General features: G+C 35.4%; 1 protein-coding gene across 1 annotated transcript; it reads right to left on the bottom strand.

The window, feature by feature from the left end:
* Nucleotides 1-1173: 1173 nt before the first annotated feature.
* Nucleotides 1174-16505, bottom strand: LOC105439472 (fibropellin-1-like). Its single transcript, XM_030985234.1, has 4 exons — nucleotides 16355-16505; nucleotides 5664-5804; nucleotides 2154-2522; nucleotides 1174-1362 (listed from the first exon to the last, which is right to left on the bottom strand). The coding sequence occupies exons 1-4, from the start codon at nucleotides 16503-16505 to the stop codon at nucleotides 1241-1243; spliced, it is 783 nt and encodes a 260-aa protein (XP_030841094.1). The 3' UTR covers nucleotides 1174-1240.
* Between the last annotated feature and the right edge of the window lie 275 nt (nucleotides 16506-16780).

Below are 16780 nucleotides of genomic sequence, written 5' to 3'. Positions count from 1 at the left end.
AACAAACTACCGAAAATGTATGTTCACGATTCTAACTGCGAAAGACATAAAAAGCAGTAACTAATCGCAAGCAATCTGATATAGGTTTGCTTTTAGTTATGTCTTTAGCCACATTCATTGAAATCTAGGAATAAAACATGCGTGATTAATGTTTTACTTTATCCAAATTATACATCACTTGAAAAGGGTAAGCGTTTTCCCCGCATACAGAGGATCATGCAACACAACTGGTCTATAAGAGGTCACTTGACAAGGGATAGTCTTCCTATCTACTCGTGGGGGTGTTTTAGTTCATTGGTGGTTCATTCACTTGACTCTCAATCCGAGGGTTGAGGGTTCGAATCCCAGCTCGGCTCTCACGTCTTTTTTCAATCCATACATTTATCAATCTCCACCAGGTGTTAAAAGGGCGCCTGGCAGAATTTATTCCTTGAAAGGCATAGTGCGCTTCATACGACTGCCAGAGCTGAAGCAAGGGTAATCATTTCCAAAATGATGAGGAAGTGCATAGGACCATTGTATCTTAATGTTATATGCGCTATACAAGAACGGTTTATTAGTATGCATAATAATAATGTTATTATTACTATTAGTACTATTTCTATGATTATTATTATCATTATTACTACTACTACCATCGTTATCATGACTATTATCATTATTATTATGATTATTAATATTATTATCATTATTATTGTTATTATTATTATTAATAGTGTTATTATTATTATTATTATTATTGTTATTATTATTATTATTATTATTATTATTATTATTATTATTATTATTATTATTATTATCCTATAGCGGCACTTGTTATATTTCCCCCTTCGCTGATATAAACTTTGAACGTGACCTTGGACGTCATGGACGTGTCATCTGACAGTACAAGCCTACTTACAACAGGACAAATAGCGGTATTTAGATCATTCATTTTGCTTTCCGATCTAAAAACAGTTGTATTACCTAATATTGGTCGAAAGGAACGTGCATATTTGTTGGGTAAAATTCACTCAGTATTGGATAAAGTGTATCCAAATTAGATCAAAACTACTCCAAATTCAATAAAATTGTGCCGAATAAACATGCAAGATAGTTTTCACGCCACTGTGACAGGAAAAAGAAAAAGACCTCGAACTTGCCATATTTGATCCTCCATACCTTGTATAGTATCATGTAGCCATCATAAATATAATTTTAGGTATACATTTCTCAGGCAGATGCGAATAACTGTTTTAATCTACTTACCGTCTCGACAGTTTCGACCGGTATACCCAGGCGCACACATACATGAGTAGTTATAGGATTCATCCACACACGTTGCGCTATTAAGACACGGTCCCGACACACAGGAATCAATATCTTGAGTGAAAATATGGAGGAAGAATAAGATTTTTTAATGTGTATTATCAAATCATTAGAAGTTGTATGCTTTGACAAACTGGACAGCTACATATTTAATATTTTTCTGTTATACATTAACTTATTAATTAATTCATTTATATATTTATCCATCTGTTAATTTTATTTCATCGATTTAATCGTGTTGTGTTAAATATTCAGGAAAGATACATTTCGTCTGTAAAAAAAAAATACTTTACAAGTGGACGATGTAATGATTGTCAACACCTAAAGGATGTGTGATGGTCCATTAGGAGAACTGCGGATACCTCTGAAGGGACTGCAGATTTCCTAGTTGCCTACCTATTTGCATTTACAACCATACTGGCTGTAAGATGGAATTAATTACCCTGACAAAACCGCTATCATCCTTCAGTTTTTTAGGCAATGAAAGTAAACAATACTTCATCTTACATCAACCACAAAGAATATTATTAGGCAGATATAATTCTGAATGTTGTTCCTGTACAGTTATTGATATAAATTTGTAAAAAATACTAAGTAACATTTCTGTACATTTAAGATAAAAAAGACAGAGCAATTCGTATTGTTTAACATAACGTGAATTTACCTGAGACGCCAATTATCAAAATAAATTAACATTATTAATTATATTAAAGTTGGGAAATAAATTCATGGGCCCTGTATGGATCAAAGGACCAGTCTCATTTAACCGATAAGGATAAAAACTATAAATACAAATCGTTTACAAAAATTAATGCGGAAAAAAAATAACGAGAAGTTTTTCTTACCAGCCGTATAGGAAATGCGATAACCCGGATAGACTACGTTTTTGTCCGAGTAGAAGTAGAAGAAGATTTGGTTTGTGTCGTTAAATACATATATCCTTTCGCTCAGAGGTAAGCTTGTGAGGTCTCCACTAAGTTCATAAATGTCCGGTTGCATGGGATCGATTTCATAGATTTTGGGACCTTTTCCAAAAAGAAGGGTGTCCTGCGGTTGTTCTAAAATGAATTCCTCTAGGATGAGCGTGATTTGCGTTGCATCTTCGATTTTCAGATGAGAGTAGCAATCCTGACGATTCGGGTAATCATTAGGGTAACCGGGACTCGTGATATTCCCTTCACTGTCGTAGTAATTCATATTGCATCCAGCGCTCCCTGCAAAGAATTTAAACGAAATATTTTAAAAAGGGATATTATTTTATAGATTGAACTTTTCTATTCCGATGTAACCCTATGTCACAACAGAGTGACGACAATCGACGAAAAAAAACTTGCAAACATTGACGACATCAGCCGACAAAACATACCAAATAAATGAATCATAAATGATATCAATTGCTTAAAGATTTGTTTAATATCGATTGCTAATCAATCTTTTTAAGGCTAAGTCACAATACACCAAACCGGTCGCCGTTCCCGGCAACCACAGTTTTTGTGTTCTATTAAAGGTTGCCAGCGGTTTCCGGACCATTTTGATCGGCTGGAAGTTTACGCTACTGCATCGAATATTTTTGACGACCATACTGGTCGTGAAAGGTTTTTCTTAGCTTTTCCAAGAGTAGACAACATATCTTAGATTGACCGGTGACTGATCGCAAGGTGATCTTCATTGCATGACGAATATTTCCGGGCGGTGTTTGGCTGAGAAAAGAACGTTAAAGCTGATCAACAAATGATATGCGATCAGTCGCCGATTAATATCCAAACGTTCTCCGAACGTCGACACCTAGTAAGGAACACCGACAACGCAGCAGAGTTGTGAATAAGGTATCATTAGAGAGAATATCAATTAATTTTGGATTGGGAATCTGCCAAAGGTGGGTATACTTCTTTGTATACGCACTGTATATATGTATATACATATATATGTATTATATAATTCAAGGTCACACAGGATATCACATTTAAATGGGAATCTGCTAAAGTTGGGTATAACTTTTTTGATACACACTGTATACATATAATGTGATAATGAGTGTAATCGTGTACATACAAGTAAATACAAATAATATGGTTATTTATATAGCGCCGGTATCCGTCAGATTCTGACGCTCATGGCGCTTTACACACATAACCCTGATCGTACATGTACACTGTACCAATCGCCTTTGTTTGCATACTAATGTAGAACATAGTGTGAGAGTAATATACAATCTTTAAATTATATGCCACTTTTGAATAAAGTGAAACAACTAATCCAAGTTTGGTCAAATAGGAACATAACCCCATTAGGTAAAGTAACTCTTGTTGAGACACTTTTTCTTTCACAATTTAACTATCTAATTCTATCTTTGCCAAACGCGTCACCATTGTTCATTAAAGAGCTTGACAAACCCTTATTCCTTTTTTTGTGGAGAGGTAACCCTGATCGTATCAAAATAGGTCAGATGTGTAACTCATATATGGATAGAGGTGTACAGATGGTTAATACGGAATGTTTCTTTACTTCGCTAAACATAACTAGGATACGAAGAATATGTAATGGATTTATTGAAAATATGTGTTTTAACTCTTCTGAGCTCTGTTCCATTCTCAGATTGTAATTGTTTACTTTACTGTTACAGTTATTTAGAAAAGTATATTGATTTGATAACGAATCCTTTTTGGAAGGATGTAGTTTCTTCGTGGTGTGTTTTTGGAAGAGCAAATAGATGCTCCAGCAATGAAGAGTTTTGCTCTGAATTCCTTTGCCACAATAAAGGCATTGTTAATTTTAGACAATGGAACCAGAAGGGTCTAAGATTTGTAAATGATTTAATTGGAGCAGATGGTCAGGTTTTAAGCAGACAACAAATTATTGAAACTTACAATATTTTTATTGACTACCTAACATATTTCATTATAAAAAGAGAGATTGATGAAAAGTTGGAAATTTTTTCACAACCTATCAATGCGTTTATGAAGTTGACGAACCCACTTAGACCATATATTCTTAGTATTTTGATGAAGCAAAGAAAAGGATGTAAACATATTTACGTTTCAATGGTAAAAGGAAGGGTATCAGCTAATGTAAAAAGGAAAGAAAGATGGAAAGAGAAAATTCGACAACAAATCTCTTTAAAGAAATTGCGTTGTTTTAATTCTATTCCATACCAAACAATACAAGACGTTACACTCAGATGGTTCCAATATTGCTTGATTAATTGCATTACTCCCACAAACTCTTATTTGTGTAAAATACAGGTTAAATCAAGCAGCACATGTACATTCTGTTTATTGCATGAATAAACCATTGAAAACCTATTTTTCAAATGTCACATAGTGAAGAAGGTATGGGAATATTTCGAAAAGAAATTGTACGAAAGATGTAAACTTGTGTTGAAATTGTTCTTTTTGGAATCACACCCAATAAATTTAATAAAGCTTTAGATTCACTTATTATTTGGTTTAAATGGGTAATTTATAAAAACAAATTGGCTGGAATTCGCCTTTTACCACAAAAAGTTTTAAACGAGGTAAAGATTTATTTTGGCTTTGAAAAAACTCTATTTTGTGAAAATATGAAGCAAGATTCATTTGAAAGATGTTGGTCAGGTTTCAACGGTCTTTTTGATTAATGCTGATAATGTGTTTAATCAATGGTATGTTATGCGATGGCGGTCGGCATTCATTGGCTGCACTATTGCGCTCGGCGGGCGGGAGCAGTGGAGTTCCCGAGCCAGAACATCTGGACCAGATATATTGTTCTGGCTTGTTGGGTGTTTGGAGTGTGGTCGGTGGGTGCTGGCTCGCATTGTGATGCACATTATTGGCATCTAACCTTAGGTCCTCTTACAATCTTTTATGTGTCTTATTATTACGTGTTCAATGTTGTATCCAGTCAATGTTGTCATCACTCAATAGCTGTTGTTATGAAGAAAAATGTATACTGCTTTATTATTTAATAAAACGCCCTACTGTGGGGGGGGGGGGGTAATACAATTTTTTTTTAAATATATACAAGTAGATGGTGACGCACGCTATCTCTGTTAAAAGCTTTCATCATCATCGGACTACTTCAAAAATGCAATGTGTTAAAAATAGATCAAGTATTTGGCAGTTAATAAGTTCTTAAGTTTCTTAACCTTTGTATCTACACTTCCTCTTGATTGTGTGCAGTCTTATCATGCTCGGGGTGGGAGATGACAATCTTCACGTGGGCCACCCTGTTTCAAGTAATATAATCAATCGATGTTTAGCAACACATTACTACTCTTAGGTTTGACCGTAAGTTGTAAATATCAAGGAAGTGTGCTGGCTACAGATATCGCAAGAAACCTAATGACCCGCCTTACGTATTTCTGAGTCTTTTCTTACCAATATAGGATTCATCACAGTTCTGTCCAGAGTAAACAGTTTCAGCTGATGTTGAAACAGGAACAACTGGACATTGACAGTAGTATCCCAAAGTAGCATTGACACAAGGAGCATTCTCTAGACAAGGATCCGAGGAACAGTCTGTGAATGCAAAATAAAGGGTCTTTAAATATATGTATGTTTTGTAAATAGTTTTGAAGAAATATGGATATGTTAAACTGGATTAAATAAATAACAAACATGGAATTGACCAATCATATGAGCAAAAATACAAATGTGAACTTTGAAAACAGGATGAATATGCCACAATAGAATAGGTCCGAAACAATCAGGGGGTGCAAAATAGTGGGAAAACCAACGGATCCCCAATTTTAAACATGTGTACAATAGACCAGGGGGTGAGAATATGGGACAGAGATGGTCTTTTAGAAAGGTTAATTGGGAAGAGTATAGAGAAGAAATTGAAGAGGCATTGAGAAAAGAAGGATATGAAAATCTTGGTGCAGAACTAAACATTCAAGGCAGATACAATGTGATTGTTAAGGTGATCAAGGAAACGTTGAACAAGTGCATTCCGCGTGTGCAGATTGCCAAGAGAAGAAAAGTAAATCCCTGGTGGAACAATGCCTGCAAGAAGGCGGTGCAAGAGAGAAATCGTCTTAAAAACAGGTTAAGAAGGTATTATGATCTAAATGATGTTAAGAAATACTTAAAGAAGAAAGCTGTCGCTCAGAAGGTAATCAGGAGAGCTCAATATGATTATTGGTTAGAGTACTGCCGTAGAATGAATAGATTTACAGACATTGGGAAAGTCTGGGAACAGGTTAAAAGAATGCGGGACAGTACAATGAACAAGCACATCTTTCACAATCTATTTGTAGACGGAAATATCTTGAAAGAATCTGAGGAAAAAGCAAATGCAATGGCAACCTATTTTAAATCGGTTGATGAATCACTTTCCGTAACTAAAAATGAAAACGAAAATATCTTGTACAATAATTCTTCAACAAATGATGATGATTGTATCAATGATGACTTTAACATGAGTGAAATGGGGAATGTTTTAAAGGAGATGAAAAACTCCTCATCCGGTAAGGATGATATTTATTTAATTATGATTAAGAATTTGCCGAACAAGGCACTCGTGTATTTATTAAACTTGTATAATGACATTTGGAAAATCTCACTTTTTCCACATCAGTGGTATGAGGTTATTCAAATACCAATCTTGAAATCCGGAAAAGATCCGACTCAAGTGACCTCTTATAGGCCGATTTCGTTGATATCAACATTCTCTAAAATTATGGAAAAATGATAAAAAATCGCCTGACGTGGTTTCTAGAAAAAAACAAACTATTAAATCTTATTCAATCTGGCTTCCGCAAATATAGGAATGTCAAAGATCACTTAGTGAGATTGGAGACGGACATACATATATCCTTGAAAAGTAAAAAATATACCGTAGCGGTCTTTCTTGATTTAGAAAAAGCATATGATTCGCTATGGAAAACAGGTCTACTAAGAAAATTATCTATCTTAGGCATTGGTGGAAAAATGTTACTTTTTATTAAAGCATTTCTATTGAGTAGGATTTCTAATGTGAGGATAAATAACTATATGTCTCGCCACTACACGTTAGAAAATGGAATCCCGCAAGGAAGTTCATTAAGTCCTTTATTATTTACTTTAATGTTAAATGATCTCAAGATAAATGTAAGTGATGTTAAATTATCTTGCTATGCTGATGACATTGCAATCTGGTGTTCAAATAAGGATTTAGAGCTGGCCCGCAGGAAATTACAAGAGGCCCTGCATGAGCTTGAGATATGGTGTTGGACGTGGAAGTTAAACGTTTCCCCTACCAAATCTGCAGTATTAGTCTTTACCAACAAACAAAAGAAAGATATTCTTCTACAAATAAAAGGACATAATCTGCCTATATGCGAGCAGTATAAGTTCCTTGGTGTGAGGTTTGACTCCAATTTAACTTGGTCTGTCCATATAGATTCTATCATTGATAAATGTAAGAAAAGAATAAACTTGCTAAGTTGTGTCTCCGGCACCCCCTGGGGAAGTAAGTATGAGATTTTGATGATGATTTATAAAGGACTTATCCTATCCATTTTGGACTATGGGAGTGAAATGTATGATTCTGCTTGTATATCTTTAACAAAAAAACTTGACTCTATCCAATACAGAGCCTTAAAAATTATTACAGGCACAATACACAATGTGTCCTTGGAGGCTTTACAAGTTTTGACCGGGGAGCTGCCTCTGAGATATCGTAGAAGGTTGTTAAATGATAACTTTCGAGTTTATTTACTGTCTAGTACTTTAAACCACCCAACAAAAGAAGTATTGGGTGATGACTATGATTTAAATAACTTAGAATGGAAGATAGGAGAAGGACCTTTTAAACTGCGATCCTTTAGAGATGAAGTAGTGGTGGAAGGGCAAACCAACTTATTGCCGAAAATCCCAGAATGGCGGTTAGCACGACCACAAGTGTCTTTCGAACACCATGGCAAAGTGCAAAAAAAGGAAATGCCTCCATTTGAAATAAAATCGATTGTTCTAGATAGCATTGGAAATTCATGGAATGGGTTTTTACATATATATACAGATGGTTCTAAACTCGAGGATGGGAAGACAGGAGCCGCATTTTATGTGTCTCATTATAATGTGGTGAATTTTTTTAGATTATCCCATGTCTGTATTATGAGAGCAGAACTAGTGGCCATACTAATGGCACTAGAGTGGATTAATACATTTATTGAATCCTCTTCGGTGGTAATTTTTAGCGACGCTTTGTCAGCTTTACAAATGATCGATTCATACTTTATTAGATGTGCTATTGTAAATGAAATTTTATCCATAATTAATATTTTGCAGTTTAAGGATGTTTGTGTTGCTTTTGAATGGATTCCGTCACATTGCGATATTAGGGGCAATGAGATCGTAGATCGGGCTGCCAAAAAAGGAGCCATGAAAAGGTGTATAGACATAGTTATACCAAATACAAGAAGTGAATTGGCAGCCTCTCGTTTGATCCATTATAACAAATTATGGCAAGCAGAATGGGACAATGCAGAACACGGTAGATTTTTATATGCTTTGCATAGCGACGTTTCAAAGCCCATACATAGACAAGGCCTATCTCGCAGAGAAGAATGCTTGATACAACAACTAAGAGTAGGTAACTGTAGTTTAAATTATTACCTTTTTCAAATTAACCAACACGATACTGGTCTTTGTGAAGTTTGTCAAGAAGATGAAACAATTAAACATTTTATTTTCTATTGTACAAAATACGACAAAGATAGACGTCTCTTAAAAGAAAGGATTAAATTGAACAACCCCAATCTGAAACAATTATTGATGTCTAACCCAATTTTTACTCGTGAATTATTGGGTTACATATACGATACTAATCGTTTTAGATAGCTTTTAAAGCTATCAGGGATCCCCTTAACTTATGTCGATCCTGTAATAATATATAAAATGAAGTATTTGCGGTTTTTCCATGAACAATTGCAACTAACTCCCATCTCGCCTTTTATGTGCATTTTATGCAATTTTAATATTGCAGCTTTTTTTTTTTTTTTTTTTTTTTTTTTTTTTTTTTTTTTTAAACCATAACACTATTAATTTCATTTCACCAAGGAAAGTCGCTCGTGGGCTTGATTTCCGAAGCCCACGCCAAAGCTATACACGAAATTGACTGGCGCAAATAATCTTTGAGATTGAAGAGCGCCATCTAAACGAAGAACCAACCAACATGTAAGCCTTTGGAATTTTCAACAAAAAAAAAATCGTTAAAAATTCTTTTTTTTTTTTTTTTAAACGAAAAGTACGTTCACCCCGACGTAAGTTATCACAACCTCTTTCATTGGAACCCTCATGTTTCATTGACTTTTGAAAGTTCACCCACCGTAATTTGATCAAAATAAGTTGCAAGCTCGCCATTGCCTTTATAACACATGGGAAACAAGTCAACTCAGTTTGCCAAGCGAATGTAAAGTTTTAGGTCAAGCACACGAAGGATAAGAAGCATGAATTATAATAGATCAGTTCTGATCGGTTCAATATGTCCATTTCATCCAACCCCCCCCCCCCCCCCCACCGTAATTTTTCCATTGAAGATAAGCAAACATTTTGCCGAGGTAAGCAAAAACATGAATATTCATGATCGCCATGGACTATTCGATTATTTACAGAGGGGTGCAGTTGCACCACATCAAACTACCCTACTTTAAGTCATGTATGTCAGTGTATTATGTACTTTGGTATGTTTATTTTAATAACTGTTTAATTATCAGATACATGTATCAATGATAGTTTAAGGATATAGAAAATGTTCTTGTATTTTATATTTAGCAAAGCAATTTCACATACAAATTCACTACCAAGTGTCATCTAATCCGCCGATTGTCGTCTGCTATATATGCTTTCTTTCTTTTTTTGCGGGGAGGGGGGGCAAGGCCCGCTCGTCCCCCCCCCCCCCCCCCCCCCCCCTGGATCCGCCTGCTAGCCTCGAACGCCACGTCGGTCAATGCACCGTACAAGATATTTATTCTATATTTTATTGCATATTTGTAAAGCGCTTAGAGACATTTGTATTAAGCGCTATATAAAAATTAATTGTCATTATTATTATGATTACATTTGTTTTACATTTTATTTTAGTACAAGAAGTAATGTTAGTAGTATTTGTTTCATCCATTTAATGAATAAGTCGAGCATACATATACGCAAAATAAACCAGAGATTTACACAACAGATTCTGAACTGAAGCAGCTTTTTTGCTATTAGTCTCTTCTCAATGACAATTTGCATTATTTTTTAAATTCCAGAGTCAGTTTACGTGACCTTTCGTAGATTGCATATATCAAATCAACAAATTGTTGGGTCACGTAACTCAACACTTTGTAGATTTGGATGACCTGTTTCACGACAGGGCGCAATACGTGAACGTGATACGTGATACGTGACTGTTCTTTGCAAGCCGGTGCAGCTCCTTTAGAGTACATATCAGTTAACATGAGAAAATATGTTACAAAAAATTATTTAAAATATACCACTACAAATGCACAGGCACAAAACGCACAATGAGAAATCACACATACAGTCACGCGGTGGAAGGGGCAAAGGGGTAACATCGCAAACAATTACAGTAATGTAATGATTATATTTAGCTAGTGAACTAGCAAGCTGTACTTCACTTTGCATTTAAATGAGGAAAGGGTATTACTACATATACAGCACATATACAAACTTTAAAGGTAAATACCAGTAATGGAAACGCCCCAATTTCAAAAAATAAAATGGAAGCTCTCATTACCAATCATGTGAAAGAATATGTTTTGACTAATACATGATGATAAAAAAAATTACCGGGAAACCGCCTACGAATTCATATATTTGGTAAATTTGTTTCTCTCATGGTTTGTGAGAGATATAGGGTAGTCCCATATACATCTTTCTGTGTATAGTGCTTTTAACTTTACGAAGAATGGACCAAATTTCTTATCATTTTGATGATTCCAGAACCTTGTAGATGCTAGATGATCAACCTTTTCTGATCGATTCCACAACGTTTCTTTCACAATGCAATCGCTTGACCATATTACCTTTAAAGTTTAAGGATACCATAATAATTATGCAGTCATGGACAGTTAACAACTAAATTATTCATTCCTCTTGTAAATTTAATGTTTAATTGTATCTTTAGTAAACTCAAGAATAAAAGATGGACTGGTTGAATTAGGGCATTTGTTGAATACTTTTAGATGTAACCTGTAATATGTCACATTATCCAGAAACATGACAAACTTCTAGTACCGACACTGAGAGAGAGGGAAAGAGAGAGTGAAAGAGGAGTGTTAGTGATGTGGTAGTGAGGGATGGTTATAATCAGACTGAGAGGAATCGACTTGTGCTCAGAAGAGTGGTGAGTAAGGAAATAGATTGATTACTCATAGAGATCCTAATCAGAGAAAGAATTATTGAAGAGGAGAATGCAAGAGAGTAAGAGAGAGATAAGAAGAAGGGGAGGATGAGGTGGTAGAGAGTAGCTGTTTCATTGAAACCACATTTCTTTAATCATTTGTTAAGATCTTTTCTTTAAATGTTGTTTTAAACTTGAAGACACAGTAACATATTTTTTTTTGTAGACACATAACGCTCCAGAGAAAATCAGAGTAGGAGTATTCCGATTGGACGGAAAGTCCACAAATTTGTCCCTTTACGTTAAGTTTAACGCCACCCATTGGATTGAGATATTTGATTATAGCTTATTTACTTAAAAATCAAGGAAACCAAGATTGGTTTTAAGAGTAAGAATTAATTTCACCATCCATGAAATCTGGTTTGCTAAAAGCAGGTCACTGCTATTAGGGTCATTCACAAAATGAAGTGTCTTGAGGACCTGATATTTGGTTTTTAAAACTGTACTGCATGCATATTGAATTTTGGTTGCTCTTATGAACACAGAAATCGGTTTATTTTGAGAACGTAAACATGTACGTATAAAAGGCAATTTATGCAATTGTATCAATTAAAAGGTTTAGTCTTGGCAAATTAAAGAATGCCATGCTATTTGTACAAAAAAGAAAGCAGTTAATCAGTGTGCATAAATTGTATCGAATTCCTAAAGAATATTTCGGTCATTTCTTTAGTTGTATCAAAAGAAAGGAGATTTACAAGTTTGATAAATTCTCATTTTGGCTGAGTTGAAAAACAGCAACAGTTATTTACCAAGGTAGATTGAATGCAAAATAAGTCAAATTTGCTTCTGCGCATAATTATTCAAGTCAGTTGTGAAAGTCACTTTGACAGGTGTATGTGACAAGTTATTGGATTAAGGCGATACATGTATGTGCACAGGCTTGTGCTCTGAACATCATGAACTTACTTTTTGGTTGGATTTTTGGCAAGAAATACAGTGAACCATTCAATGAAATATCTTGTGTGTAACTCTACGAATAAGTATTCTTCTAAATACTAAACATCTGATTTTCTATCTGCCTTTTCTCTTTGATTGCAGATTGAATAAAAACAGTTATCCAATACAAAGCGGCGTCCGTTCTTTTTTATCAAGTGATCCAGTAGCCATTTTCTATTTCATCCATTCCTGTCAAAGGTAATCAGAACTTATCAAAAACTAATCAAAACCTTTCCGAATATTCAATCGAGTCTTTCAATAATTCACCCAAAGAATATTGCACTAATAGGCAGCAAAATATTACAACAATCAGTTTACTTAGTCTTAAAGATATTGCATCTTTTCATGCGTTATTTATTTTATCTTCAAAATAGACTTCTATGTCAAAATTGAGTTATAATACCAAATTATCTAACAGAGCATGGAAGCACCGCTGTTTTACATGTATATGCAGTGACTTATTATTTGTATACACAGATAAACACACGTTATAAAAGGTTTTCAAATATCCAAGCAATTTTTAAAACCCAAATGATAAAACTCAATCCAAATTCTTAAAACCATTATTTTGATCAATATAGAATATTGCACTAAAAGGCAGCACATTATTACAATTAATTGATTTCCTGTCTATGTGTCATTTATACGTCGCGACACGTCAGGGAAAATGAGAAATAAAATGGAGTATGAAATAAAAGCTCACACATTCGTGAAATCATCATCGATTAAAAAAGGGGTGGTAGGCAGGCAAATTTTCTTTCAGTTATTATATGAAAAGGAAGAACATTTGCTTGCTCGCTACGCTATAGAGGGGGCCGAATTCTTGAGAAAATATTTAGCGGCGAAACAGCCGGCCGATAACTCGCTCAGTGCGGGGGGGGGGGGGAATAATCAGCAATTTTTGAAAAATCGCACCCCCTTGGGTGCAAGGGGAGGGCGCCCATCTCCAAAAAAGGTAAATATTAACTGGATCCACCACTGTCAGTGATTAAAAAGCGATGCTAGGCACGCAAATGCTTTTCAATATGAAATGGCAAGCCAAAGAATTTCGACTAGTCGCTAAGCTCGCTCGCCAACAAGGAATGAACAATAATCCTGAAATAATACTTGCCCGTTTGATTAAAAAAGGGCGTAATGTAGACAGATTCTATTCAAGATTATAACCTATACTATTACTTTTCCTTTTACCTTCCTTGTTCGCCAATTAAACAAATTAAATACAAAAAAACGTCCCCTTAAATGTGTTTGTGCGATTGTGCCCTCCCTTTCACGGAACTAGCAGACACAGTTACTTTTATGAGAAAAAAATATCCCTATAATTATTATAAAAAGAGAAGTGCAAAAAAATCGCTCACTGTCTTTTTACGCTAACTCGCGATTATAATTTTAAACATATTCATCTGACGAATGTGCAGCTCCTAAACGTCAGACGAAGAAGGTAGGAAGGCCGGTAGATGCTATTCAATATGAATAAGCTTAAATCCGCCCGCTCGCTAAAAATGAAATTGACATCGCCTTCACTATCAATGTGCCCGACCCGTCCTGCAGCAAGGAAACTCTCTGTTTTGATAATTCTTTGGTTTAAAACGCTCGCTCGCCAGTTTATGGTATAAACATGTTCATTTTTAGCTCTCTCTCTCTCTCGCTATATACCATCGCTTACCAAAAGGAAATAAATATTACCTTACATAATGTTGTGCCTAGGAAAAAAAATCACTATTTGTTGAAAGAAGGTCGACTCAAGGTTCAGAAAAGTTATTCTGTAACTTAAAAGCTTCTGCACCTGCCCCCCTCCCCCTCCTAAACAAACAAAAAAGAATTGCCTCTTTCGCAAAGGTTTATCACCTTTTTTTTGTCAATCAGTGTCTTCGGATCGGGGAATTAAAACGCTTCCCAAAATGCTGGCTACGGCCCTGAATAACATCAACAAAACAAATCACACAAAATGAAAGAAATACTATCGGCGGAGCAAATGTCGGCGGAGCGATTGTTGCCGGAGCAATTGTCGGCGGAGCAAATGTCAGCGGAGCAATTGTCGGCGGAGTAATTGTCGGCGGAGCAAATTTCGGCGGAGCAAATGTCGTCGGAGCAGATGTCGGTGGAGCAATTGTCGGCGGAGCAAATGTCACGGAGCAATTGTCGCTTTTTTCGGAGCATTCGTCACCGGAATAATCGTCGCCGGAGCATGTGTCGGGTTACCTTAGATTCATGTTGTTGGCTCAGTAGTACAGAGTCAGAAAAAATGTCCCACTTTTTAACAGTTGTATTGTTTGAAGTATGAATATTTAATCATGGGTTTTAATGATATGTCTTGATAGAGTTATCCTGCCAGTAAAATAGGTCCCATTTCCATTTGAATCTCTGCATGCATGACTGAACATCAGACAATCTTTACAACACTGCCTAAAATAGTGTTTTGAACAAAAATAGCCAGACGGACATTTTTCTTTGCACTACTGGTAGAATTCGGGATCTTGTTTAGGTAATGTTTGTAAACACTGGCTTCCTTGCCACGGTTGGATGCTATTTGTCTCTGGCAAAACATTGTTTTGATGTCTGTTGTCATCCAGCATTTGTTCAAGTTCAAGTTCAAGTTCGTTTATTCATGTCTTTTTCATAAAAAAACACAGCAAATGCAAATAAACATACAAGTATATATACATACAAAGAATGTTCAGTTAATACAATAGTTTCAAATGGAATGGGAGAAGAAAGGAAAAGCCCATGGTGGCCTTGTATAAAAAGTTCCCCGAATTTATATTATTTATATTACTGAGCATATATTAGTTAAAGACATCACAAAATACAGCAGTAAACACAATATAAAAAAAAAAAAAAAAAAAAAAACATGTATGAAATAATTTAAAATTGGAGGGGGGCAAAAAGGTTTAGAACGTAAATTTAACGGTACTCAGAAAAAAAGGTCAGTTTCATTTGTTTTTCAAACATTGGACTGTTTTTAAATAGGCGAATGACTTGAAGTAGAGTGTTCCATATGTTTGGCAAAGTATTTCTTACATATTTTTTTAGAGAATGAACTTTTTACTTTCCATAAATGAAACGTGTTAAAAAGCCGAGTATTGTGAAAATGAATTTGGTTATTGATCGAAAATATGGATGATATTCTTTTGGAAGTATATTTTGAAAAAAAATGAAAACCAATTAGTGCAGTATGATATTTGAACAAATCAAAAACATGTTTAGGGTTTTTAAACTAGGAAATACAGGAGCAGAATGGGCATAATAATCACTACCTGTACAAATACGTAGGGCCTTCTTTTGTAAGAGGGTATTAATAATAGGGGGATCGCAATTTCTGCAGACTGTCCATCCAAAGTATCCTCTTTCTTCCCCTACTCCTTCTGCCCACAATTTTCCTTGTCAAAGCAAGATTCTCTAGGCCTTCTTTACGTGTAATGTGACCCATGAACTTCAACTGCCTAATCAACATCTCACGTATCAATTTCCTTTGCACCCCAGCTCGTGTAAGAATTTCCTCATTACTTACTTTGTCAGTCAAGGGGATTTCCATCATTCTTCTTAAAAACCACATTTCGCAACTTTCCAAACGCTTTTTAGTATCAGAGGCTAAAGTCCATGTTTCACTACCATACATGGGTAGATGTAACTATTCAATACTCTTTAAATATTCTGGTCCTCATACTCATTGTTAGATTTGTCAGAATTTTGCCTAACTTTGAAAATGCAGATTTAGCGAGAGCTATCCTTCTCTTGAGCTCTGTCTCACATCTGGCATCCTCGGTGATCATGCTGCTGAGGTAGTTAAATGAGGAGACTTGTATAATAATCTGTTCATTCAGTTTCAAGTTACATTTTGGACTGCTCTTCTTGGATACCACCATGCACTTGGTCATGGTATAGTTGATCTCTAGTCCCATTCTCTAACTTTCTTTTACAACTACATTCAGGAGTCTCTGGAGATCTTTCTCTGATTCAGAAAATAAAACAGTGTCATCAGCATATCTAATATTTGTGATTGAATGGCCACCCACTTGTATCCCATTTTCATCCTCCAATTCTCTTAGAATGATTTCACTATACATATTGAACAGGTCCGGCGACATAACACAACCATGTCTGACTCCCCGTCTGATGTTAATATATTCACTACACTCTCCTTCTACCCTGATGCATGCAAACTGATTCCAATATA

Source organism: Strongylocentrotus purpuratus, unplaced genomic scaffold (assembly GCF_000002235.5).
Source record: "Strongylocentrotus purpuratus isolate Spur 01 unplaced genomic scaffold, Spur_5.0 spur5_scaffold_14, whole genome shotgun sequence".
Lineage (NCBI taxonomy): Eukaryota > Metazoa > Echinodermata > Echinoidea > Camarodonta > Strongylocentrotidae > Strongylocentrotus > Strongylocentrotus purpuratus.
The sequence above is the reverse complement of the archived record's forward strand: the minus strand, read 5'-3'. Positions and strand labels throughout refer to the sequence as shown.